A 26,884-nucleotide genomic window follows, 5' to 3' on the forward strand; every position below is an offset into this window, starting at 1 on the left:
CTTGTCTTTCTTTCTGTGGGGAAGCGCCTGCCCTGAAAACCTCAGCCACCTTCAATGCTTAATATACAGTGGCTCGTCACTTTTTCTAAAGCCAACTTTTGTTTTCTCCTGTCACCGGAATTAATCTTCATTTCTGACATAGCTCTCATCTGCTTCACATCGGGCCAAGATGAGTGTCATCTAGTTGTGAGAACACAAGTGCAAATGAGTCGGTTTTCCAACTGATCGGTCCAGTCCAAGGCAAACAAGGGCAGGAAACCATTACATATGAATGCCAGAAATGAAAAACAGTGAACGCCTGCAACATAGTTTGAACATGCAAACCTATATATGTATAAGCCAGACTCAATCGAAGACAACCGCAGGTGTCCATCCTCGTTCACAAATATATTGACTCATACTCTATTCACACTCACTTCACACGTGTAAGATAGAATGCTAGGGAGTGATGAAGGGAGTGAGTGAATGAGAATACAAACAGGAGTACGTGTTGGTGAGTACACGGGGATGGGACTATGAATGTGAGGCAGTTTCAGTTAACATGAGCACCAACGAAAGTCAATGGACGTGGGTCTGTATGAGCAAGTGCTGATGAGTGAAAGTGCTTGAATGGGTGCCATTAAGCGTGATTAAGAACTTGCACAACTGTGAGCGATCACGAGTGGGCGCAAGTAGAAACTGGAGTGAGTGCACATGAGTGTGAGTGAGTACAAATGAGTGTCCGCTCATTCGGCTGACCCATGAAGACAAAGTAAGCTCTCCACTAACTTACCTCGGTCCAGCAGCGAAGGATAATGGGAAGCAGAGTGTGCCAAGCGGGGAAACAAGCTACCAGGGGGCCCAAAAGGGTCTGGTGGAGAGCCCAGCGGTGGGAATAGTGAGTAGTAGCTCCCTCCATAGCGGCTGTAGCCTGGAGATGTTGACACTGCATTCACACAGCATCACAAGTCCCAATAAGCAAGGTGCAGCAATGCAGACAATGTCGCTCTCATGCCTATTTTATTTATTTCACCTTAGAGGCTTGAGGACATTGCATAAAAGGAGGGCTTAAAGTACATGTAGTCATTTCTCATGAGAACACAATAAAAACAAAAAACATAAGAAAGGAAAAGAAAAGCAGTCCATTATTAACAACAATGATAAGGAAGTAGTAGTGTGGGCAAAGCTAATAAAGTTACACAATCACTGGTTAGCTTTCAGAAAGCGGGCATATAGGACCATCAAATGTGTAGCACAATGATGGTGATTAGAGTACACAATGAACCATTTGCAACAAAGAGAACACATACATGTTAAGTAGCATTTCAGTTTATCACTAAATTAATTTCGATTGCTACAACACGTGCCGATTTTATCAAGGAGGGAATTCTACAAAATAATTGCGTGAAAAAAGAATTAATTTTACATTGCTAATTGATCAGGGATATTCTTTAGGAGTAGGCTGTGACTAAGGACAACGGAAGTTCGCAAAGGCGGCTTTAACAAGTCATGCCTTGAAAGTGGGTAGTATAGTTAATAGGAATTAATATGCACACTTCTAAAGAGGTGACGAGTTCATTAAATTCATAGTTCTCCATTGACCACACTTTGGCTAACAGGATAATGTATGCAATGAGGGTGATGAACTTAAAAATGCAACATATACGAAAGAAGAGGTTAAGAAATATATACATAAAAAATGTCAAGAACAGGCACAACATAATAATTGCTCAAGTGAAAAACTGTTAAGAGTGAATAGCTGAAACCTTCCTAGCCAAGAAAAGTGCAGAAGAAAAGTCGAGAGGGCAGATGCAGCAAAAATAAAATCTGATGGGATGACAGCAGTGCAATTACTAAACATATAACATGCATTATGTAACATTTTATACTTAGCAGGCAATGTTGTAGAAGCTACACAAGGTGTGTAGTCATACAACTGCACTCCAAGCATTTCACATTGCAGCTGTTTTTTGTCTATGGCACTTTCTATGGAATAACTACTTCCTACACAATTATAAAACTGCAATTTGTAGATGTTATGCCAAATGGCATATTATTTGTGAATTTTAGTGCTTTCAGTAAGCTACTAATATTTTGGTTGTCAGCACGAACGGCGCCCTGTGGCTGCTAGTCACAGGAACATGAACATGCAACTGTGCTCACTCGTTCAGTAGTAAATAGATTCAGATCTGTGATACCTTTCATTTAATAATTAGATCATATTTTGTGGCATAATAGTATGAAACTTAATGTTACATTGAATTACATGACACATACATATACCTTTCTTTTATATGCGACACACTATTTTTCATATGCAAATGCAAGCAGGGTGAGAAGGCTCTCTAGACTTCATAGTATTGCCTGTTATAGACCCTTCCTATGTTTACACACACAAGCCTTAAGATATTTTTGATTAAGGGAACAGGGTAGGCAAATTTTCCGAAAAAAATCGATTTTTGTTTTTGTGCAATTTAAAATCTCTATTCTTTCCTTAACATGGCCCACTGTTTCATTTGCGCGCACGCGAAATATTTACCTCAAAATCAACATTTTTCGAAACCTAGGCAGCATCCAGCCACGCCCCCTTTGACACATGCTCGGGATCTTTGCCTCTCCTAAACTGAAAAAAAAATTTTTTTTTCACCGCCTATTTTTTGTCACGTTTAGCGGAATGGCTGTCACTCATCTGGCAACAATGAAAACCTAGCTAGCATATTTCACTTAGCCAAACGAATCCTAAGGAGCAGCTGGATTACTCGCAACGCGCGGCGTTTTGCTCGTGCTTTGGCGTGTTTTCGCGGACAATCGAATTTATTTATACTTTGGTGCTGGTTATTTAGCGGTAATGCAATGACCAAGCCAATGAAGTGCTTTAAAATAACGTCTCTTCCACGGAAACCGGCATAAGTCGACCTCCAATGACGTCAATTCTCCGCAACACAATCCAGGAGTGGGCGCCACGGCCACCACGTGAGTGTCTGCATCGAAGCTTTCGAGCTCGGTGGAACGCTCGAAGCAGAACGCCGGTGTTTCAGCAGCTCTCGAAGCCTGAGCTTCTCCAGAAATGTCTTCATGGAAAAACTCAGAACGCGAATGAGGCATTCAACAACGTTGAATGGGAGCGCGCTCCAAAGAATGTCTTTCTTGGCCTCAAGACGCAGAAAATAGCGACAATGGATGTTGTGCTAACTTTTAATGACCGCAGCATTGCTCGAGCCGACATTTTGACGTCATTCGGAGTTTCTCCAGGACGGTTCACAGTCCAGTGGTTGCGCGAAGTTGACCGGCGGCGACTGTACTTTGCAGAGAGGGCTACATGACTGGTAACTAAGGAGGCCAGGAAAACAAGGGAGCTACCACAGAAAAGAAGTGTTGACGATGGAGGGGACTACCAGGCTGGTGGCTATTGAAGAAATGCGCCAGAATTTGTTTCTATAGTCCTATATTGCAATAAAGCTCTTTCTTCCACTTCAAAGCCAATTATCTCAAAACACCAAATTTTGTTGCATTTGACCCTTTTTTTCAGAAACTACAAGCGCTAGGGCGATAATATTTTCCAGATATTGAGAAAACATTACAGAAAGTCTACTGAACCAGGATTATAAATATTCTTGTAGGGAATTTTTGTTTACAGGCTATTTACTGCAGATTTTGGCTCTAAAATTTGGTGGGTCCAGTAAAAAAATGAAAACAAAAAATCTAATCTTTAAAAAGAAATAATCCTGGTTCAGTAACACTACCTAACATTGCTGATTACAATGCCACCAAGATTAATGTTCTAACCCCAGCGGATCACGAGAAAAAGGGTCACGAACATAGCCTAAAATGTATGGCAAGAATAGGACCTACCCTGTCCCCTTAAGCCCTTTGGAACAGCCTGCTAAAGTTGGTGGGCAAGAAAGACTGCACAAGTTACAATAGCTTATAAATAAATGTAACTCTCCATCTGGCACCAGTTTTACTCCGCAATTAGAATGCTTGACAAATGAATTAAGTTTAAGAAGAAAGCTACATACATTAGCTCGACACATGCGGCAGATTCCTGATAATTCAACTCATAAATACATGCACCTAAAGTAAGCTGCACGACAAAATACTCATTCTTCCTTGCCTTGTTTGGCTCTTTAAATTTTATTACCTTTCCTGGGTTCATGAACACACTGCTGCCAGAGCATGGATAAAAGGGTCTATACATAAAAGTGCAGCTGACTGTGCTATCATGACAGTAATCTGACCAGACTCTCTGCAGCTATAGTGCCGTCCTCTGAAAGGGACAGGAGTGTCAGAAATGGTGCACTCACTATCGGGCGGAGGAGTTGGGGGCCAGAACTGTCGCATGGCAGCCATGTTGGGTGACGTGTGCGGAGCCCGGAAGCTGCCCAGGGGACCCAGGGGGCTCCCTCCTGGGCTGGATGCGTTGTTGCTCAGTGCACTCAGGTAAGGGAATACTGCACAAAGATGGCATGCACCAATCATACACAAAACACAGATGATGCAGAGACAATAGAGAAAGCTGTATAATCAAGGAGCAAGATCAGAGATACAGTATCTTGCTAAAAGCAATGCACAAGAACAGAAAGAAGAAAGTGGACACTCCACTCCACCAGTACTGACTTGCATCTAGCTTCCATCTTTTGTCCATGTCTGTTCTCATGTGTTGCTGCAAGCAAGGGCCCCAAATCCAGCATAACACAAAAACTTTTATGCCTATTGGGGCTTATCTTGTCTGTTAACTAAAATTGTCATCAATCATGCAAACACTTAGTCTGTCTGCACTTCGCTGCTGCTCTCCTGTCAGGAAAGCTATTTAATGTCGATACGTGCATGCTGTTTGTGACCTTAACGTACAGAGAGTGTGGCATTAAAGAAAAGAGATGCAAGCGAGTTAGAAAACGGTTACGGCTGGGAGACAAAGTAAGCACTAAAAGGTGCAGATTTTTCTTAGAGTGTAAGTGTTATGCACACTTTTAAAATATGGGCCAACATGAATCACTTAGTAACAAGCTGAGAAAACAAGAGCAGTCTTATACCTTTGCCAAAGAAAAATAATATAACAGCCAATGGACAATTTGCAAAGATATTCGGTGCATGCACAAGAAAGGTATTTTCCAATCACAGTGCTCTTAACTACAAGTTTACTGAACAGCAATATTGCCTCTCTGTGGCCAGGTGTGGAAAAAACTATGACGACATAACATTTTCTAAGGCCATTGTGCTCCCTCTTCCTCCTTGGGTGGGACCATGCTCAGGGCTTGTACACACTGGCAACTCGCAGAGATTGCACAGCAAAGTTGATTGCAGAGCACCCAGTGCAAGTTTATCTCCTTTGGTGGAAAAGTGCCTGCTTTAGGTCAGTGGCTGGCTCCTTAATTTCCCACTCACGCAACTGCACTCACAAATGTGCTGAACTAATCAGCGGTGCAGGAACAGGGTGTTTGTACATGTTAACACTTATTTTATGTGGCAATGGCAGTGCGAGCAGATGTGAAAATATTTTGATGTTGTGATGGGCAGGCCACACTTGCCAGTGTGAACATCGACTGCCGTGAGTTACTCCTTGGTCACCAGTCACGGTCGGTCGAGCAACCTCTGCCAATTTCTGATGTGAATGTGCCCTGAGAGGGAGAAATGTAGTCTGAAAATGAGAGTTCTTGGCTGTAACACAGCTTTGCAGGGCAGCTGACTTACAGATTTTTGCAAGTGGTCTATTAGCGTCTCCTTGAAAAATAATGATGTAGAGTTAGTGAGCACTGCAAGGACTCTCGGAATGGTTTCTTCCACAACATCTAACCTGGTAGGAGCACACTGAATACCTTTGATGAAAAATATCTGGCACTATTAGCACTACTTCATGACTAAGGCACACTTATGCTCCTACCTAAAGCGAAACTTTTACGGCTGCTAGTCTTGCCACTCCTACAATAGTGAACTATCGTTTGGTGCATCACTGGTCTTATACTATAATAACGAAGTTAGGCTGCTGTTTTGTAGCAATGCCTTTTTCGATGCTGCTGCCTTTCAGCGCTTTTCATGTCTCTGAGTGGCAGTGTTTGATGCTCCACCCAGAGCGGAGCATCACTTGACCACTCATGAATGCAAAAAGCATTGAAAGACATTAACACTGGGGAAACGCACTGCTAGAATATTGCTGCCCTCATATACTGCACACCTCTATGCTCACACTATACTTAACCTTTCCCTAAACTACCAATATTTTATATGTGTTTTGCTTATTTTGCTATAGAATGATTACCTGCAAGTGTTTTCTTGCTATATAATGGAAACTGTATACTTTTCTTAGCCAACTTGAAAAATCTGGAGAAAAAAGAAGAAAATGGATTGTTCTCACCTCTAAACCATGAGGTCTTAAACCACGGCTACATTACATAATAACACCTGTTGTATTTCAATCCTCTATCTGCCACCGACAAAGCCATTAAGTGTTTCCGCCAAAATGCATAGTTCCAGAAGTGAGGTATTAAGCATGAAATGCTTTTAGCTCCCGTTGTCAGCGACCTCCAAGTGACCTTTAGCAAAAAGCCAGATACGTTATCCGGGCACTAAAAACGAGAACATCCAGGCAAGTTGCGAGAACAAAACGAGACCATCCAGGAAACCAGTCAAGACCACATTACATGTGCTAGTTACTTCCCAAAGAAGTTACAAAAAATATTGCTCCCGAGTTCTTCCAAATGTTCGTTCACAATATCACTTAAGCTGCAACTTCTAGTATGCTGAAGTTTTATGTGTCATTTCCGATAGCGACGCTCAAAAGGCAGATACAGGGAACTAAACACTTGACTGTCATCTTTTGGCGCTGAGGCAGAGTTGCCTGTGCTCTTTTCAACGCCAGCGACTCATGAGGTCAGCGGCGCATCTGGCATGCCGCTAGCATCCTAGCCGGTAGCGTTCGTCACACTGCAAGTGGCCTTTTGACCGAGACAATACTTTCAATGAGGCTCCGTCTGTGACAGAAAACTATTGCATCCATATGGACCAGGGCACAGTATGGCGTGGTGCTGTGTGATGTAGTAGCTAGTATCAAGATTGCGACTAGCATCATCTCCAACCAATCTGCTTTGCCAGTAGCCATTTCATGCTTACATCTACTCTCGATTACGGGAGAGCCAGCAATCTTTTTCTTAATGTGTCATTTGAGTGCTTATTATTTTACTGATTAGCATTTTGCTTAAGCAATGTACAATTATATACATATAAGTGCTATGATTGTGTCTAGTATTCTGGTATATTTTGTTGAACCAATAAAGTTTTAGCTTGTTTGTAAATGTATTAACATTCAGATAACACCGGGTTACAGATAGCAACAACAATGCTGGTAGTGACAACTTGTGTCACTTTGTTCAACCATAAAGTGGTGGGCACGTTCTCATGTTATATGGGTGTTCCTGTCAAAGAAAAATGAAAAAAGGCGGCAGGTTAACAATTATGGTGTTGGCAACACCTTAAACCAACAGTTGAGCATATAACATGGTTTACCACAGCAATAACAGCTCTGTGCCCCCCACCCTCAGTTAAACTCAGTACCACAAGATGGCGCCACCAATCTGCCTGCTCACATTTACGTCTACAAACAACCTACAACTCCCTAATCGAGTTTTAGCGTGTCAGTAGAGTGTTAGTCCAATTCCATTTCCCTGAGTTTTCTCAATTTTCCCTGAGTGCCTTTGCAAAATTCCCAGAGTGACAAAGAACTTTTATGTCAAGACGGGCTGACGCCATGTCGCCCGATGCTTCCACTCTCTAGTAAGCGTGTAAAAAAAAAAAGATTAATCCAGTTTGAATAGCAAGGAGTAGTGTTTATTTTATTCCAAAAGAAAACAGAAGGTTGGGGTTAGTAAAATACACAGTGAACAAAATGTCTTCAAAAAAAAATGGTAATACCCAGCAAATACAGAGTAGAACATTCTCAAATACGAATAAAAAGGAAGTGCATACAGAAGCAAATATTTTCGAATATGAGCTATTTCTATCAACTGATAGCAAGTGCATTGGTATGACACCCGAACTTTGTCACAAGTGACATTCTCTCGCAGCAGCTGGTAAGTCAGCTTTAGCTGCCCTGACACACTCTCAGCTCGTGCACAACACTTCAGTGTTGCGTTTCACAGCTTTAAAGAGTTCATTCTGGTTTGGATGAAAGACACCTGCATCTCGGCATCAGCCAACACTTAGTTTTTTGAGCTTAAATCCTTCCAAGAAGTGGCCCGGCATGCTTCCTTTCTCGTTCATTCCACGATGCATAAGTTATTTGTGTTCCAGTCCTCCTTCCGCCGCGCGTTCGCCCCACGGACCATTTGAAGCAACCTCTTGGTCAGTTGTACAGTCAACGTTCCATTTTTCGGACTCCCTAGGGGCCGCGATAACATCCGAAAAATCGGGCAGTTCGAAAAAAATGAATGCATGTCTTTTACTGCCCTTAAAGGCTCAAATCGCCACAGGCACATCCGAAAAAGCTCTGACGGCCTGCCAGTACACTTATTAGGTATACCGGTGCTCCTACTGTGACAGGAGATGGTGGGTGCACGCGTGTAAAATTAAGGAATACATACTGTGTCCCGGGACAATTGACCCTTCCCACGCTTCTTATGCTTCACTGCAATACTTTCGAGCATGCTTCACAGCGTAACACTGCTGTATTGAGGCGAAGCTGACTTTCGGGAACCGGTATTACGCAACGCACCGTGCTTTCCGCGCTTCGAAGTCAATCGAAAGGACTACAAAGGCGGAGTCGGTGCCATTGCTGACAGCGCCGAATTCTTTAGCGAACGCCTAAGCAGCTAGGCCTAGCATTGCCGCTGTGGTCTACGGCTACCAGCGGATCTGCGCGCGAGAGCGCCGGTACCGTAGCGCCGGTTCGAGACGGCGAGGTGATCAAAGTGGCGGCAGTGGTGGCTTTGATTATGCCGTTTCGGACTTGCGGTCACGGAAAATCCCCGAAAATCGGACGGCGAAGGGTTCTTGCGTCCGAAATTTCAGACGTTCTTATACTATGGGTGGGGTACGTGGTGGTGCCGCAAAGCCGTCCGAATTATCTGGAGTCCGGAAAGTCGCTCGTCGACTGCACACTGCCAACTCCTCCAGCCGACGACAGGACGTGGACGTCAAAGACGATTTATTGAGATTCCTGTCTGTTACCCGTGCCACCATTACCACGACTTTCGACCCTTTCAATAAAATTACAGCTAATTTTCCCTGATCGAAGAACAAGTTCCTTGAGTTTTCCCTGAGTATTTCCAGACAACTCAATATCCCTGAGAATTTCCGGTTTTCCCGGTTTCCACATTTGGTAGACACCCTGATTAGTGCTTGCGGAATACCAGGTTACCAGACGTCTTTTGGCGAAAAGTTTACCCAGACACCACACAACGTTAATGGACAGCTTTGGCTTGTCCATAACCGTCTTGCTATTTACGGATTACTGGAGTTATGGACGGCAGTTGGAAAGCTGGTAGTGACATCTCCTGACGTTTTGTTCAGCTACGTAGAATATAACCAGATCACTGCAGTATTAGCTTTGTGTGCTCTCTCAAGCTTTTTGTCACAAGATGTCGCTACCAGCATTGTTGCTGCCATACAGCTCTCTGGTAACACGGTATTCCGTGAACGCTAATACGTTTATGGGCAAGCTAAAACTCTCTAGTACTGCAGTAACTCACCATTTCTACTTGACTGCTGGTATAAAGCGTTGATAGCAACATAATCCTTAAGGTGCATTCCTTTTTACGATTTTCTTTCTACGAGAACACTCACCCGACCGCAGATTTTCAAACACGTTGTAGTTGGACTAAGTGTCACAAGATGGTAGTACGAGCACCGACAAGCTAAAACTCTCTGACGCTGTTCACGTGCGCGACATCTATATTCCGCGTGCAAATGAAGATGCTCACGGGCGGCCCCTCCGGCTGCTGCTGCGACTGCGGCGGCAGATGTGGTCGGCACCGAGTGCTGCTGCATGAGCAGCCTAGCGTAGTGCTGCTGCAGCGGGCAGGGGGCCCCCGGGGCGAAGCGCGCTTCCAGGGGGCTCGGGGCCTGGCCCTCCATGCCTCCGCTTGCGCGCGCATCAGACCCCACCGCCGGCCGCCGCGCACCCGCCGCGCTCCGTCGGACCCCGCTCGACGACGACGCCCCGCAACCTGCGAAGACAAGACACGCAATGGTCAGACGGCACCAAGAACGTCTATCGCGCATTTCTTTCTGGGAGCAGCCAAGCGGTTTCATTCCCACCTCGCATCGGTGAAGTGGGAAAGTGGCGAGTCGTCGAGCGACATTTGACCGTCAGGGGTCAGGCAAGGTGACGCGATCCCTCCAATGCTATTCACTGCATGCTTGGAAGAAGTGTTGCGATTAAACTAAGAAGGATCAGTATCGACTAATGATCAACGGCGAATATTGCAGCAACCTACGCCTTGCAGATGGCACTGTCCTGTTCAGCAACGATGGAGATGACTTGCAAATAATGATTGAGGAACTATGCCGAGAAAGTTTAGTAGGGCTGATGATTAACACGTAGAAGACTAGGGTAACGTCTAATAAAGCCTGGTAAGAGAATGGGAATTAGTGATTGGCAGTCAGACTCTAGAATCTGTGCAAGAGTACGTTTTTCTAGGCCGAGTGGCGTAGTTTGGGAACAATTTTAAGCATTAAAAGCTTTTAGCTACCGTTATCCAAGACCTTCAAGTTACCTTTAGCCGAAAGCTAGAGTTGTTATCCAGGCAAGTTGCTGACAAGGAAATTTATTCACCCGTAGGCACGCTTACAACTGTGGTATGAACGAAAAGTACAATATAAGGTATGTACATCACATGTAATACATCATACTTGATGTAAACAAAACAGATTAACAAATGAAATAATAAATGGTGTCTGCTTGACACTGGCTTTGCCACACACAACAACAACAAAACTCATTACCGCATCCACGCAAAAGCATTATATTGCGAGAACAAAATGACATCACCCGTGCAATCAGTCAAAAATTAAGTAAATGCAGTCTCTGGCCCCCTACCCTTTGTACAGTACCACATTAGATATGCTAGTTACTGTCCAAACAAGTTACAGAAAGTATTGCTTCCGCTTCCTTCCTAATGTTTGTTCACAATATCACTTAAGCTGTAATTCATAGTACGCTGAAGTTTTATTTGTCATTTGCAATAGCGACGTTCAAAAGGCAGATAAAGGGCACCATACACTTCACTGTCATCTTTTGGTGGTCCGCGAGTTCCGCGGCACAGGTTCTGCGTCGCCTCGAGAGATGGCGCCTCGCTGCGAGGCGCCATCTCTCGAGGCGTTTCTACCAGCCGCGGTGGCTTAGCGGTGGCTTAGCGGTTATGGTATAGCGCTGCTAAGCACGGGGTCGGGGGATCAAATACCGGCTGCGGCGGCCGCATTTCCATAGAGGCGAAATACGAAGACGTCCGTGTCCCGTGCGCATTGGTTCCCTGGTGGCCAAAATTAATCCGGAGTCCCCCACTACGGCGTGCCTCATAATCAAATCGTGGTTTTGGCTCGTAAAACCCCAGAATTCAATTCATTCTTCTTCTAGCTGGGTAGTGCGCTCTGTCCCACTGGCGCCTTTCACTACCTGTCGCACGGCCTTCAGCCGGTTTTCTTCTAGCGTCCATATGGGCGAGTGCACAGTATGGCGTGGTGCGGTGTGGTGTGCCGTTGTGAACATGCAGTACGCCTATTTTAAGATTGCGGCTAGTATATAATCTCAAACCAATGTGCTTTGCCGGTTGCCATTTCATGCCGTTAGATAATCGTTGGACCATTAGGGTTACATAATTGGCACCAAGAGAAGGGAAACGCAGTCGAGGACGGCAGAAGACTAGGTGGAGCGATGAAATTAGGAAATTCGCGGGCGCTAGTTTGAATGGGTTGGCGCATGACAAGGGTAATTGGAGATCGCAGGGAGAGGCCTTCGTCCTGGCAGTGGACATAAGACAGGCTGCTGCTGCTGCTGCTGATGATGACGATGATGATTTCATGCTTACATCGACTCTCGCTAACGGGAGAGCCAGAAACTTTTTTTATTTGGGGGAGGAGTAACGCACTTAACCGGAGACGAAATGGGGGAGTGGGAGCTGGCAGGCGGCATCATGGTACGCAGAAATTTCGCGGGCGGGGGTGGGGGGAGGGCACCACTGGGAACGTGCTCCCCCCCCCCCCCCCCCCTGATGGACACGTCCTGGCTAAGCACCCCTGTCTAAGCCAATTACAGGACACCCTGATCAGGAGAAGAAAATCTGCAGAAAAATAACTATTTGTTGAGGAACATATGGCAGGCAAGAATGACAGCGCCAAAGACGAGACGAGGGCAGTCTGGGATTTTCGATGGCACCTTCAAATGACGTGTGACTGGTGCTATTTAATTGTTTGCTAATTTAACAAGCAAAATGGTTACGTCACAGTTGTAACATATTTATTACATACATATGCAGATCCAACGAAGCAAAGAGGTTAATTTAACGTGACAAACGACGAAACCCAGCCTTCGTAAGGCCCGTACACAAGAGGAGAGAAATGCACCACGCATGCTGGGACTAGCAGCGGAGTTTAATGAAACTCTTAGGGTCGAAAAGAAAACCAACGCGCGCATGCGCCATACAAAAACAGGTAGACATAAGAAACATCGGTGAATGACACGTTCTAAAAACCACATTTTTCCAAGAAAACCACTTGTTTGCATGATAGCGATAAGGAGGGTACGCCCACACACTGATTGTGACCGTGAAGCCATAATCACAAAGAAGACGCACAGACTCCCTCTTTATATGTCACCATCTTCCCTCATCACACCTTTACGACCCCCCCCCCCCCCCCCGTCCCCGTCCCCCCGCTGTGCAGAGTAATAGCCTAGAGCGTGTTAGTTTCGGCCGACCATTCTGCCTTCTTTCAAATAAATTCTCTCTCTCATGTCACAGGCGCTACGAACAGTTAACTTTGTTGTTAGTATAGTTACTGTTGCTAAAGCTGTTAGTAGCACGTGTGACGCGAGTCTGTGTGCCTTCTTTGTGAATGTGCCTTAGCGAAACAGCACGTAGTTAAGTAAACAGCGACTATATCTATATCCCAACAAGTCCTCCTGGACGAAATCTAAGCACCACGTCGGGCGGATGCACAATGCGAGACGACTGAATAGCGACAGGGAACTATAGTCGTAGCGCGAGAAGGCACGGGGACAGGAAAAGAACAAGGGAGACACGCACGCAGCGTCTCCCTTGTTCTCTTTCTGTCCCTGTGCCTTTTAGCGCTACAGATATACAGTTCCCTGTCGCGCAATACCGACAAGCCCACATTGCTGATATGGTGGAATAACGACGATTTAACCGATCATTAAAGCGTGACAACGACTGTGCGAAGACGACGGAATGAATGACGATGGAACGGTAATGATGGAATAACGACAACGGCACGGCAACAATGGGGTGACCAGAGGTCCGGTTGCCGCGCGATTTGGTAGCCGAATACGAAAACGGCAACTCTTGCCGCTCTTTTATACAGGCGTTTCGGTTCCAAGAAAAAGAGCGGGAGAATCGAAAGAGTAACCTAGCAGTCTTTTGGATTGCTTAGTATTCCTCTAATTTGGAGACATATCGGCGGCCTGTAAGACGCCGCAACCACTGCTGTCCGTCCTAGATTTGTCCGAGTGCGATTCGGCACCGACATCATCGCAGGGCGGAAGTCGACCCCGAATGCCCGCACGCACGCGCGCGTCTCGACGACCGCCCGATGACGCACGAGCCTGTCGGACCCGCCTTCCACTGTGGTCGGTTGTCACACGGGAAGCCATGCGTGATACCGCGGCAAGCGACGGATTTCCCCGTAATTACGCGCTCAGGGAAGCGGGCATCGCGTGACGCGGGGCCGGAGAGACGCTGTCCACACTGCAACCAAGCGCCCACTGCGAAAGCTAAAACCCACGCGCAAAAACTCTCGATGCGCCACCTACGGAGCGCGCTGCTTCCGTGCGACACGTGGGCAACGGGCATTCGTTGCCACAGCATGCACTGCGTTTCTATAGCACACGCACTGTGCAATATCTGCACTACATCACGCCCCATAAAGCAGGTTCGTAATTTGAATATACGACGAATACGATCCATACGGCCAACGTTTACATGGTCAACATTCCCCGCAAATTTAAACTCTGCGAAACATTTCGTTTTCCCAGGTACATATGTATAACGCTTGTTATAACGCTCCCGGGCGGTGTATTAATGGACTTCGAAGCCTGTAATTAAACCACAAACATTGAACTTTGTACACGCATCACTTCTAACGTTCACCTCCCCCTCCCTTTTTTTACTCACTAAAACGTGAACTCGGTGCCACATTTAGTTATCGCAGCTGGGACATCCGGAAACATTGCGTGTAATGCGTGTACAACGCTTTCCAGCTGTTAGATGTATACGTTACTGCAAAGGGTGCAATAAATATTGCCTAGATATGTTTAGTTTTCTGAGGATACCGAGAAAAACATAAGAAAGTGGATAAGAAAGCCTGCAATGCCTACATTAACCCACAAATTTTAAACTTTGCTCGGATATCGTCCCTAACACGCCCCATTTCCCAACAAAATTGGAACTCGGTGCCGCATTCAGTTTTCCCAGGACAGTGGGAAACACTGCATGCCATGGCTCTTATATAGTTTATTTGTTCTTTTTCCTACAAATTCTGCATTAACTTACACAGTGCAAACGTTGTCCGTGCATCACCCATAACATCCAAAGTACGCGCGTCGTGTAACGTAGAATGAAACGATTATTTAGCAACTATTTGCAAAGACTATTTAGACTATTTACATTATTTGCAAAGTCCCTAATTATTCTACACACTTCAATATTTCGGTGCACAAAGCCCATAACACGCTTCCTGTTCTCTAAGTCGCTGCCGTCATTTGGTTCACACACAAGAACAACTTTCTGCGCGTTTCATACAAGACATCTAAAGGAGCCCAAACTACAGTTCGACAATTTTCATTTAACGCATAATTAGCCTATACACTTCAATCCTAGCCCGCACGTCAAACTTTTTTTTAAATATATAGTTTAAACACGCTGCCATATTTTGTTCATCTCAAGCGGATTGCACCGGAAAGCCCGAACATGCGGTTCCCAAGCGCTTCTTAGTGGCTCGTAAACACACACACACACACACACACAAGAAAACAACAGAATAAACGAGCTAAAGAAAAAACAAAAGAGGCATTTTTATTGTTTTGGAAAGGGCTGCGTTCGTTTTTAGTTAAATTTTGTTGCGGCACGGTATGGCCACTGTTCTGAACTGTCGGCGTCCGCACGCTCGAGATCGGTGGTTATAGTTATCGAAATGAAAAATCTGGTTCAAACTTTCGCACACGCTATCCAATGCAATCACTGCACGTCTAGATAGTTGCGATCATAATCATAACATTAAAAATGGCATAGAGAGAGGGGATAGAGAGAACAAAATAAGACGCTAAAATTTGTTGTCGGTCGCTTCAGGCCTGTGTGTCTCGCGAGTAGTAACGCAGAAGCGACGCACTGCGCTCTTCAAGTGCCGCGCAGCTCCGCGAAGTTGTCTTCCAACTGCGGTGCGAGGAAAGAGTTTACGCGCGAGTATCAATCTATGGTTTAACGACCCGCCGGTGGGTATCGGGAGGGGCTCGTTAAAAACGCCGGGATCACGTGCGTGGCACAGCCAATGGGTGCGGAGACGCCCCACTTTTCCTTTTTCCGGTGGCGCGAGCCGGGCGTGACTCATGCAGTGGCGCGCGGTAGCCCGCGGGGCGTGACGGGTCCGCCGTGACCTTGGCATTTATTCATGGTCACGCCTTCCACCCCCACCCCGCATGCCGCTCTATCTCGCCGGTTTTCCTCTCCATGAGGAACACCACGTGACGAGGTGAAATGTCGCTCACTTTTTCTGTAACACCAAACAAGCTCGCAGAGCCAATTCGCTTTTGATTTCGCTTTGAGCACACGAAAGTCGGCAATCCCGGATGATGGCAATAAACGGAGCGGATTCCGAAAGTATCGACCGGTGGTGCAAGTGGAATTGTGCGACGTAGCCTGTACATCGTTAAAGGAAAAGGAAAAGACGCAAGCGTGAATCCATATGCAAACGAAGATCAATAAGCACTGACATGTAGAGACGCCTACATCGCGCCGAGGCACCACTTTCACACACCAAGGCAAGGTGCGAAAGCCGGCGACAATCATTTACTGTATAGGCGGGGTGACCCGCTGTCGCTTTACCGGACACAGCCGCTTCCAATAAAACCGATACGGCGGTGAAAATAAGAGACCTTTAGCGTATCCGCTATTCGGGCAAACCGGAGCGGTTTGGGCGGACTACCGGATGGTCGGGGACGTAAACGTGAGCGGCCAGATTGGTGGCGCCAACTGGTGGTGCAAAGCTCAACCACCTAAACACAGGGCCAATTACTATATTCTTCTTAGCTGGGGTATAAGTTTTCGACAGCGGCGTAATTGTGAACACAATTACGCCGCTGCCGAAAGCTTTCACCAGCAGCGAAGCAGAATAAAGTAGGTTACTGCAATTTTAGTTATATGTTTGTCTGATTGAGCTCTACAACACTAGGCGGCTGCACCGCTCCGGCCGCTCACGTTTACGCCGCCGACCATCCGGTAATCCGCCCAAACCGCCCTGGTTTGCCGGAATAGCGGACACGCTAAATGTCTCTAATGCCTCGTAGAAAAGTATCAGCCCACAGTATAAACCGTTTTCGCGCAATACAAAGACCCCATTTGGGACGCCCCCATCGTGGTGAATTACGTAAGTCAGTCGAATGAATGCGTATACATCGGTACGCTTTGCCCTCGGGAGCGTCCAACGCGATTTGAGACGGTCTGACATTTTTATTGCAACTGGCGAATAAAATGTTTTGCTACGACAGCTTCGTCGGTGGGCTCCGGTCTTGAAGGGACAATAAATGCATAAAGTATTTCATGACGGGCGAGTAAACTGCCCTTCTACAATTCCGAAAAAGCCTCTCTCACCGTGACAACAGGCTTGCTGTAAGCCAGAGAAGACGCTGAAACCGAAGGCGGGTGGCGATGCCGCCTTCTATACTTCCCGCACGCCCTCTCCGTGACGTCACATATCTCGGTGGCGTCCGCTTGGGACAAGTTTCTTTTTCATCGGTAAATACCGACTGCATTGTACTCTAAACGAACCAAAAACGTAACTTCGATAACTCTTACAGAGCCCCAACACGGAAAAATACACTGCCATTCGTGATGTCACGGTGATGTGCCGGCGCTGGGGATTCGGGAACGAAATTAAAAAAAAAAAAAAGGAGAAGCTTGACCTTAAACAATTATCTAGGACCGCAAAATTAACGAAAGTTTAATTTTGAAAGAACACTCTGGGCAGTCTCACCTAGCTGTTACTAGTATAAAAGTTATAATACCAATCAAGCCGCGTTATATAACAAAACGGGATATAACGAATTAAGTGAAATTCCCCTTGAAATTCCTACAACGATTCATACAGTAGTATATGTGGTAAAAATAGATATAGCGAAGTAATGGATATAACTAAGTAATTCTGGATCCCTTTCCACTCCGTTATAACTATAGGGCTCCGTGTTTTCGGAGTTTATTTTTCGTTAAATTGGGACGGTGTTTTTCGGAGTTTATGTATTGGCGGAAATTCGGCGTTTATAGGAATTTATTTCTCGTAAATCCCCGATTCTCCGAAATTCGGAGTTTAATTCTGCATTAATCTGAATACTTCAAAATCTTAGATGAAACGATACCTGGACACGAAAACACCAGAACACACGAAGCGTATTTTAGCTGTTGTCTCCATGGAAGGTTTTAATGCACAAACATATACACACAAGAACAAATGCTTGAATACAAAACACCCATGATTGTGCGTAGTATAAATGTACCTTAAAGCTTGTTGTAATAGACACAAGCATACTGTACGAGGTTGGTGTCACTGATGGAAGCGCGCTCCTTTCGGTCGATGATTCTCAGCTTTGAAAATGCCCTTTCAACGTTTGCGCTAGAAATAGCGAGAGCCAGAAGTCTCAGCGCGCAGCGAGAGAGCAGTGGCCACTGTGCAGCCTGAAGTCTCCGAAACGACAGTGATTCAACAATGTTACCGATTTCGAAGCTCTGATAGTTCGCAAAATCACTCAGCAGCTGGCTCGTGTCGTCAGATTCAAGAAACAAGACCTTTGTTAAATGTGCGATGAGTGTTGTCTACGAGATACCGTTGACGTGAGGTAAAGTTTATAACGGCCAAACCGGCCGATGTATCACTGACCGCTGTAAACATGCCCTTTATCGAAAGGGTTTCGATAAAGAACGGAATAGGCTCATAGTGGCAGTTAAAATCGGCGTTCAACGGATAAATCCGAATTGTCAAAATTTTAGCGGCGAGTGTTTATCGGATATTTCTCGGATTTATCCGAAAACATGGAGCCCTAGTTATAACGCAGTACTACTACAAAAGTGCATACGGTATAGTATAGTTATTCGGCTCAGGAGAGTCGGGCAGCTGTGGAGACATGCCCATGTCGAGGAGGTGCCTTTAAAACGGGAAGGGCGAAGGGATAACGTAGAGGAGGTTTCGATTCAATGTAACCTTGCGCAAGACCTATTACTTAATTATTAAATTAGGCAACGTGACAACCTGCGGTATGCGTTCATGCAAGAACTCCGCAAAACCGCATGACGTCCCACATATCGTCGTCAGCGCATACTTTTTTTCTTTCTTTTTTTTTGCTGTATAGCTAACCGAAAAGTGGTCGGCGCTGTGCAAGACCTCTCTCTGTACGTGCACAGAATTTAGCCGGTTCGTCTCGATCAGTGAAAGTCGGATATGCAGGAGTCCCCTGACCCGCTAATTACGCGGTAAAGCTGATTTCCACGCCCAACGTACGTGAAAGTGAACGTCGCGGCTTCAGCGCGTAATAAGAGGCCTCGAATGCCGTAGCCAGAGCCGAGTGTATGAAGCCCTGTTCGTGTTCGTAAACCAACAGTGGCCGCAAACGCCAACGCCAGGGAGACATTCGTGGGAAATGAAAGACGTATGGAACTTTCACGAGCGCGCGCACGAGGCGCGCTGAGCCGTGTGCATACGTGCTCCCTGCAGGAGGGACAGCGCCTCTCTCTGTATACATGCATGCATCCAATATCTCTCTCCGGCACGCCGTTAAAGCACAACGCAGACAAATGTGTCACGTGCGGTCGCAACGAATGCACGGCCTTCACATTTATTATTATTATTATTATTATTATTATTATTATTATTATTAACAGTAGTAGTAGTAGTAGTAGTAGTAGTAGTAGTAGTAGTAGTAGTAGTAGTAGTAGTAGTAGTAGTAGCAGCAGCAGCAGCAGCAGTAGTAGTAGTAGTAGTAGTTCAAAGTAAACAATACCGAACACAAACGCACCGCTGCACGGTTGCAGGGTTTATCTGCTGAGGCGAACACGTTTCGTAATTTTTGGATGGCGATCGTTTTCCGAGCGAAAACCACCCTTTTTGGGGAGGGGGGGGGGGGTGCTCTTAACGCTAGCAGAAATACTGGGCATCAAATTGTCGATCCTCGTACCGTAAACAGGGCCGCGATCGATGTCCGGCGGAGTCCGCAGCCGAAGGTCACGTGAATGAGTTGCAAGGAAACAGCGCACCGCTAACTGTGGCCCCTATGCGTGCAGCGTGATTCGGATGGCCCGCTGAGCCACGTCCTGCTCGTCTGCGGAATGAATGAGCAATCCGCCATTCAGTCGTACATACATATATAATCCGGCTTTAGAATCGTCGATTTACTCCGTACGGACCGAATCTGCCGTGGCTCAACATCACCGAGCTTTGCATCGCTGATTTGGATGCCCACGGAATGATTCAGCTATGCGGTGCTTCGTGTTAATATACCTTCATCAGCCATGGCCGTCTGATGTGACACACCGTGCGCCAAACAAAGAGGTATTTGCTATGGGAAGACCTGCTCGATGAAATGAATGTCTATGTATGCCTCCGTGGTGTATACATACACACGGCGTCTTTCCTGCTCTTGCTCGGCACTTCAGCCAGCAAGATGGGTCGCCGACCCGCAAGATGTTACCGCTACACACGGCGTGCACTGGAGCATGAAAATGCATATATACACATCGTAACGTCTGCAGAAGCATATATATATATATATATATATATATATATATGCTTCTGCAGACGTTACGATGTGTATATATGCATTTTCATGCATATATACCATATGCATTTCATGCATATGCCAAAAACATGGTCGGTTATGAGTCGCCAATAGAATGTGTGGAGGAAATGACACGTTGGCAGCTTCATGCATGGCGGATCACATGGCGTGTGGAATATTTTGTTTTAGTCCAAAGAAGGGCAGCCTGGCTCCGAGGAGAGATCCCTCGCTCCAGGCTTGCGTCTCACGCTTCAACCACGGACTGTTACCGCGACCGGAAAATAAGGCAGAGAGAACAAAGTTGTCTGTTGAGAGAGCGATTATATGCGCGTGGCTCTATTGGCAGTTCAGGTTGTAGCCTATAGCTTGACACACTGCAAGCTTCGCCTAGACAACGCGACACACATTATATGCACAATCAACGTATATAGAAATCACAACAGGCTTTCGGGAGTGCCAGAAGTGTATCTGAGGGGCACAGAGGCAGTTTACCCACGCGTTCCGAGCACGTCCGGCACAGCTAAAGGCGCCATCCACAACTCGATTTTATTAAGACATGCAGAAACGGCTTTTGACGTCAGTACACGTTCATGACGCAGCACCAAAGGCGCGCTCGTGCGGGGCATCGGCGAGCGATACCTGAGGACGTGTAAAATATATATACGGGAGCAAACATTCGCAACCGGATGAGGCGTCTGCTGCAGCAAATGTACGGAAATGACTCAACACACCGTAATAAAATACCAAGATATTCACCAAACAACACCCGTAGCAAACCAAGTCGACCTTCCAGGAGCGCTGGGATTCAAAGCGGATGAAAACATTAACTGGTCAGCAACCGAGATAAGCAAGCGACGTTTACAGTATCGGTGGAGAAAAAAAGCAGGGAATAGATCCAATATAGGCGGGGTGGTAAATCGTCAGACGTAAACGTAGAATGTAGATGGAGATTTGAATGAAGAGAACGCAGATAAAAAGAAAAGATAGGGGAAATGCTAGACTGCAATAGATGCAGCAAAAGCTGATTAGCTCAAGCAGGCTGACTAGTTTAGTCGCCGCCCCGTTACAGCCCCGTTACCGAAGGGAGGAGGAGGAGGAGGAAATAGAGAGAGAAGGCAGGGATGTTAACCAGAAATGCGTCTGGTTGGCTACTGTCAGGATTGGGGGCTCAATCCCATCGCTCGTAATCAGTTGTCAAGATTGGAGTCGGGCATGAATTAGAAGGTAGCTGGCCCATGCCGTCGTCCAACTTATCCACGCTGAGGACGTTGATGAAGGGAAGGACTACTGCTCATCGAGAACGAGGAATATGGGTTTATTTACAGTATCTACATCAGTCTAGCATGACTGCGAGAGAAAGTACCTCAGTCTAACATGACTGCTTGAGAAAAGTGCACCAATCTAACATGACTGCTTGAGAAAGTGCCCTGAGCAGCCGCACAACAGCGGTTTATAAACACACGGTCCTATCCCGATACCCAGGTGACGAAAACGGCCGACCAGTCATCGTAAACAAGTCGCCTCTCTGGGGGACGGTTTACACACACACACACTTCCTTGCGCGAGGTTCACGGTCCCCAACCGAAGTCAGACGGACTTCGTAGAACTCGGGGCTTGTGTCAGGAAAGGTGCCTTTTATTCCCCGAGATGACCCCTGCAGCGCGGCCGGGTGCCCATTGTCTTGCGTCTTGGACGGCGCGTGGGAAGGAGCCTCGAACTACGTTCCCGCGAGCACTCCCCCGCTCGCGGCAGGCCAGGGCGGCGGTGGCAGGCTCAATGTAACAATAGTTGGTCCGCCGAACGCATTGAGTCACAACGGCGACGAGGCTAGAGCGTAACGGTGGCGTTCCAAGAAAGGTTGCCGCCGCTGTCGCAACTGGTTGGCAAAACTTGCACCTCAGCTGGGCCGTTCTTAACACTACCCTACTCTGGGAGATGGGAATGAGTGAATAGAAAGAGAGGGAGGGGAGGGGGAGGAAAGACGTGGTGAGCTCTCGCACGCACGTGGAGGGTCTGAGAGCAAGGGCGACTGGCCTATGTGAACGTCTTTTACTCGCTCGTTACCGAAGGGGATACCAATAGAAACCGCCACCATCATCGGTGCCGTCCACGTCTCCGGTATCCCAGTATTCGGTGAAGGTTAAAACGTTTGCGGACAAGTTGAAACCAAGCGCGCGTGCGCGCACTTGCTTGCATGCTACTCTGGTATCTCGCAGTGAAACTGCGTTGTTGTTCTTCGTCGCAGACTGTGGAAGACAGACTTCTGACTTTGCGAGCATGCAGCTGCGAGGAAGAGTGCCCAGTCGTTTTTCTTCGACTTTCTTTTTTTCCCCGGCGCTATAAGGACGCGGAATCGGAGAGGCGCCACCTCGCAGTTTCCCACAGAAACAGCAGCGGCAGGACCGCATCGCCGTTAGCATCGCAACGCAGTTTCCGATAAAGGCGGACGCCGGCGACGCGCCGCATCCCTTCCCACGGAAACGCCGCCGCCGCTGCTCGTGAGGCATCGCGTGCGGGGAGTCGCAGGCGGGTGAGAAATCGCCTAAAAGGGGAGGGGGGTCGAGTAATACCCGCTCCGTCCCGGCCAACACGAGGCCGCGATGCGCCTTCGGACACGTAACCCCGGTTCGTTGAACCAGAAGCGCGCATACGCCGCGGGGCAAAAGGGAAGAGCACGGAGAAGGAAAAAAAAAAGGAAAAAGAAATATGAGGCCCACGGAACCTGAGATGTCACGCTTTGTGCGATTACAAACGTGGGCTCGCCAGTTATCTGCGCAATAAAAGTGAATAAAGCATGACAGAGAAAAAGGAATGGGAAAGTGAGAGAGATCTTAAAAGGGATGGGGGGGGGGGGGGGGGGGGATGGTGTTCACCGTAACGTCACAGGCCACGTGACGTCGCACGCGGCTCTGCCAGGCCTCTTCCGTTTGCATGTGTCGGCCCAGCCCGCCAACATTTCGCAACACGGTGTCATGCACCGCGCCGCCGCCGCTACAGCGTTCCGCGAAGCCCAACTATTCCTGCATTTGTTTAACCTGGACCGGGTTAGTGCATAGCGATTCTATTTCGATGCTATTCCTTTTCGTGCTTCGTCAATTTCGCCAGTGGTGCCAGCGACGCTCCACCCACGTTATCATCGGGATCGGCCGGTCATGGACGACGTACGATAAGACAACTTTCATTGTACCAGCCCTGGAGTCGGTGAGGGTTCTCTTCGTGCGATTCTATTCATTCCAAATCAGTCCAGTGGGGCCGATGCTGATGATAGAGCGTGCGCGCGAGCACTTGACGAGTGTGGAAAATGAAAAGAGCCGTTACACATTACACGAGACATGGGGGCCTTAATTGGTAAGAAAAATGATTTTCGACTCACATTCTTTCTTACCCTTAGTAATTGATTCACATGACGCCCGAACTGCGTCATCAAAAGGATGGACCATTCTACGAAACGAGTGGTGAGTGAACAGAATCCAAGAAAAAAAATCCTTACAAAATATACGGTACCCGCCTATACAGCGTTAAGCGTCCAGTCTCATTACGCGTACGCCTACACGTTTCGTGAGGGCACCCGTGCACGACACTGCTGACGGGCGCATTCTCGAGCAGCGCGACACAATTGCGGTATATCTCGCGTGGGTATGCTGCGATCCTCCAAGGACGCCTACGTGGTCCGCCCTATATTTACTCGCGACGCTGCTAAGTGTAGTAGGGAGCCGGGACATCGACGTTCCGAAGAACGGCACACTGGCGAAGCAAGGAAATGGGTATACCAGAAAAGTGGCGCTGCTTCATTGCAAATTACATGCAAATGCTTTTCCGCGTGCTAGCGACCAACAATATCCTAGAAAGGCCAACTTCGAATATTGCATCGAATACTGGATATTTTCTTATTTCTAAACAAAGCGAAATATGAAGGCCGTTTTAAGTTCGTCTGGCCTTGAAAAAAAAAGAGGGGGGACGGACGGATATTTCCATTATATTTGATACATCCATGCTTATCACAAATGGCCGCTGCTCATCTAGTAACTGGTGCACCAGGCATGATAATGACAGCAATGAAACAGAACAGCAGTATAAATTGCTGAGCGTAAACCGACACAAGAAATTGATCGGCTACCTAAAAGAGAGACATACTTCTGGAAGTCATTAAGCAGACGTCGCATGTTCCATGCGCTCGCTCATAAACTGCGGCCTCTGTGCAACAATGGCGGATCGTCTGCAGCAGAAGCGTTCGGAACAGTCACCACTAACGTCGGTATTTCCCCCTGTAGACTCCGATATGCGTTGCCATTCCTTATAATCGAACAGAAGCAAATATTCGACAACTTCGAACAGTGAAGTCTCGAGTCGAATACGAACTGAATAGCAAGGACTCTCGTATTTGTATTCGAAATTTCGAATGATCGCACACACGTACTTCTTACGCTTTGTATGGGAAAAAATAGCTGGTACACCAATGCATTTCGTCGCACACTTTGGGAATTAGTGCAGATGCTGAAACTGGTGGATACGCCTAGCGAACTCGCCCACTACAACTCGTTAATGTCAATACGTGCTGTAATGTAATTAGTTAAAGTGCGAATTAGTCGATTATAAAGTTATTATATAGTAATGTGCTCTTTTCCTGCTAATCCAGCTCAGGGAGTGGAATTGTGCAATCTGACACGGTCAATTTTTAACAGTTATGTCAGCACCAAAATAAAGCACCCCATACATACATCTGCGCGTTCTTGAGCACTACAATTTGGCTGAAGTCGCTCGTGATCCCCACGCTGTCCTCGCTGTTCGCGCGGCCCTTAGTCGTTCAAAAATCAGCATACGTGCCCACCTTTTTTTCAGCTCTTGTACGCATTCCGCTGACCACGCGCGGAGCATCGTTCCGAGGCCCCCCACCCACACTTCTGGGCGATGCTCAGGAGTGCGAAGATTTTGCCGAAATCTGGCATAAACGCCAGCCCCCCGAACAGCGGGCTGGCGCTGGTGTGACGACCGCAATATACACTGGCGCACAAGGGGGGAGGGGGGGGGGGGGTGCATCGCTCTTCTTTGCACCGCGGCAGCCGCGCATAATACGATTGGCGGCGGGCTGCGGCCCGCGTCAGTGACTGCCTCGCGCGACTGGTTCTCCTCTGGAACGATGCCACCACCATCATGATCAGCGTTTGTTTTGAACCCGCCCGCCGCATGGCCGCGCGGCGCTAGGCGACGCCGAAACACCCTGCGGCAACACCACCCCCTGTGTGAAAACGGCCTCGCTCACCCGGACTGGCAAGCTCCGCCTCTTCGTCGCGTGGCGAGGAAGTTAATCAAGAAGGCGGCACGATGGAAAAGAGGAAAAAAATCCACCGGCGCGGCACGAAAGGTGGCCCGGACGAGGAAAGGGTCCCGGCACGGCGCGTCCGCCCTCTCCGCGTCTGGGACCCCGAGATGCCGCGTCGGCGGCGGCTGCGCAGAGGTGAGAAAGGAGCCGCGCTCGGCCGCCTGGGCGGTGATTGATCTGGCCATTGTGCGGCCCGCACGAGGCGCCGACCGACCGGACACGCGCGGACAGTGCAGACTTCCGAGGCGCCCGCGATGTATTCTACGGCAGTGAGTGGTCTGGCTGAAGTTGCGCAAGAGCTAGCGCAGCACTTGCTGGGACGAGAACGGCGGTCCGAGGGGCCCGATTTTTGTCAGCCACAACCATAATTAGCTGCCAACACGTAATGAAGCCAGGGAGAACGCATAGGGGGAAGTCATTTGTAGTTTTATTGCGATAGCAATTATATGGACACTCCCTGACGCATTTCTGCCGTCGTCGCCGTGAGGTTCAGCATAAAGTCGTATAAAGGAGATAAAATCATCGCCGCGCGCCGTATACTGTATGTGCGAGTGAAAGAAAGCGTGCGAGGGTGAGACGGCGAACGCGGCTGAGCCTCGAGCATTCTGTCCTGTCCCAGCTTCTTTTCGCGCCAGGAACTATGTCAAAGGCTGTCCCAGCTATCATGCACGAAGATTTAAAGATATGCAAATGCCACATAGCTGGATAGAACCAGGGTAATATTATTCGCTGTCGCTTGGAGATGCCCTGATTATTATATTTTTCATTCCGCCTAATGATATAGTCTTAATTATTTAATCAACTCAAATTTTATAATTAGATGAAAAGTGTCAATGAGAAAATTGTACAGCAACAAGAAAAACTCCGATACAGCTTTCTGTTCCTCAATACGTGTGTGTGCGTGTGCGTGCGTGCGTGCCTGCGTGCGCGCCGTAACACCTCGTCATAACAACGGCAGGTCACGTGAAAGTGCCGAGTCGCCCTTCAAATCGCCTTCCGTCATTTGAGTGCACGCGCGTGGTACAATTACGACAGCATCGATGATGATGATGACGATGTGTACATATGCATCTTGTATATGGCACGCAGATCGGTATTGCCCTATAGCCGAGAAGATGAACAAAAAAGAAAAAAAAAGGAAAGGAAAGGGAAAGTGTCACGATCCGCCCAGGTTCGTGAACAAGGGAGGGCTCGAGGCACCCTCCGTTAGACGGACGCTCCGCAGCGTGGTGGTGATGAACGATGACTGACCGCCGAGCAGCTGTGCTCGCCGGTGTTACAGTGTCTAGAATAGTATTCTAGGCACTGTACCGGTGTTTACTGGTGCGGTGACCAATGTTGCCTAACTGAGCCTGGCAGGCCACCGAGCCTGGCGGGCCAACGAAGAT

At 47.5% G+C, this 26,884-nt stretch overlaps 1 protein-coding gene across 2 annotated transcripts in view; it reads right to left on the reverse strand.

Annotated features, from left to right (window-relative positions):
• Positions 1-26,884, reverse strand: part of wge (BAH domain and coiled-coil containing protein winged eye) — a 191,168-nt gene that overhangs the window by 82,091 nt on the left and 82,193 nt on the right. For both annotated transcript variants that reach the window (XM_072290062.1, XM_050173396.3), the window contains exons 2-4: positions 9,891-10,136; positions 4,284-4,430; positions 773-925 (exon numbers count right to left, since the gene is read on the reverse strand). In XM_072290062.1, the coding sequence (XP_072146163.1) occupies positions 773-925; positions 4,284-4,430; positions 9,891-10,044 (454 nt within the window). In that variant the 5' untranslated portion in view covers positions 10,045-10,136. The remainder of the gene's footprint in view (positions 1-772; positions 926-4,283; positions 4,431-9,890; positions 10,137-26,884) is intronic.

This window comes from Dermacentor andersoni, chromosome 8 (assembly GCF_023375885.2).
Source record: "Dermacentor andersoni chromosome 8, qqDerAnde1_hic_scaffold, whole genome shotgun sequence".
NCBI lineage: Eukaryota > Metazoa > Arthropoda > Arachnida > Ixodida > Ixodidae > Dermacentor > Dermacentor andersoni.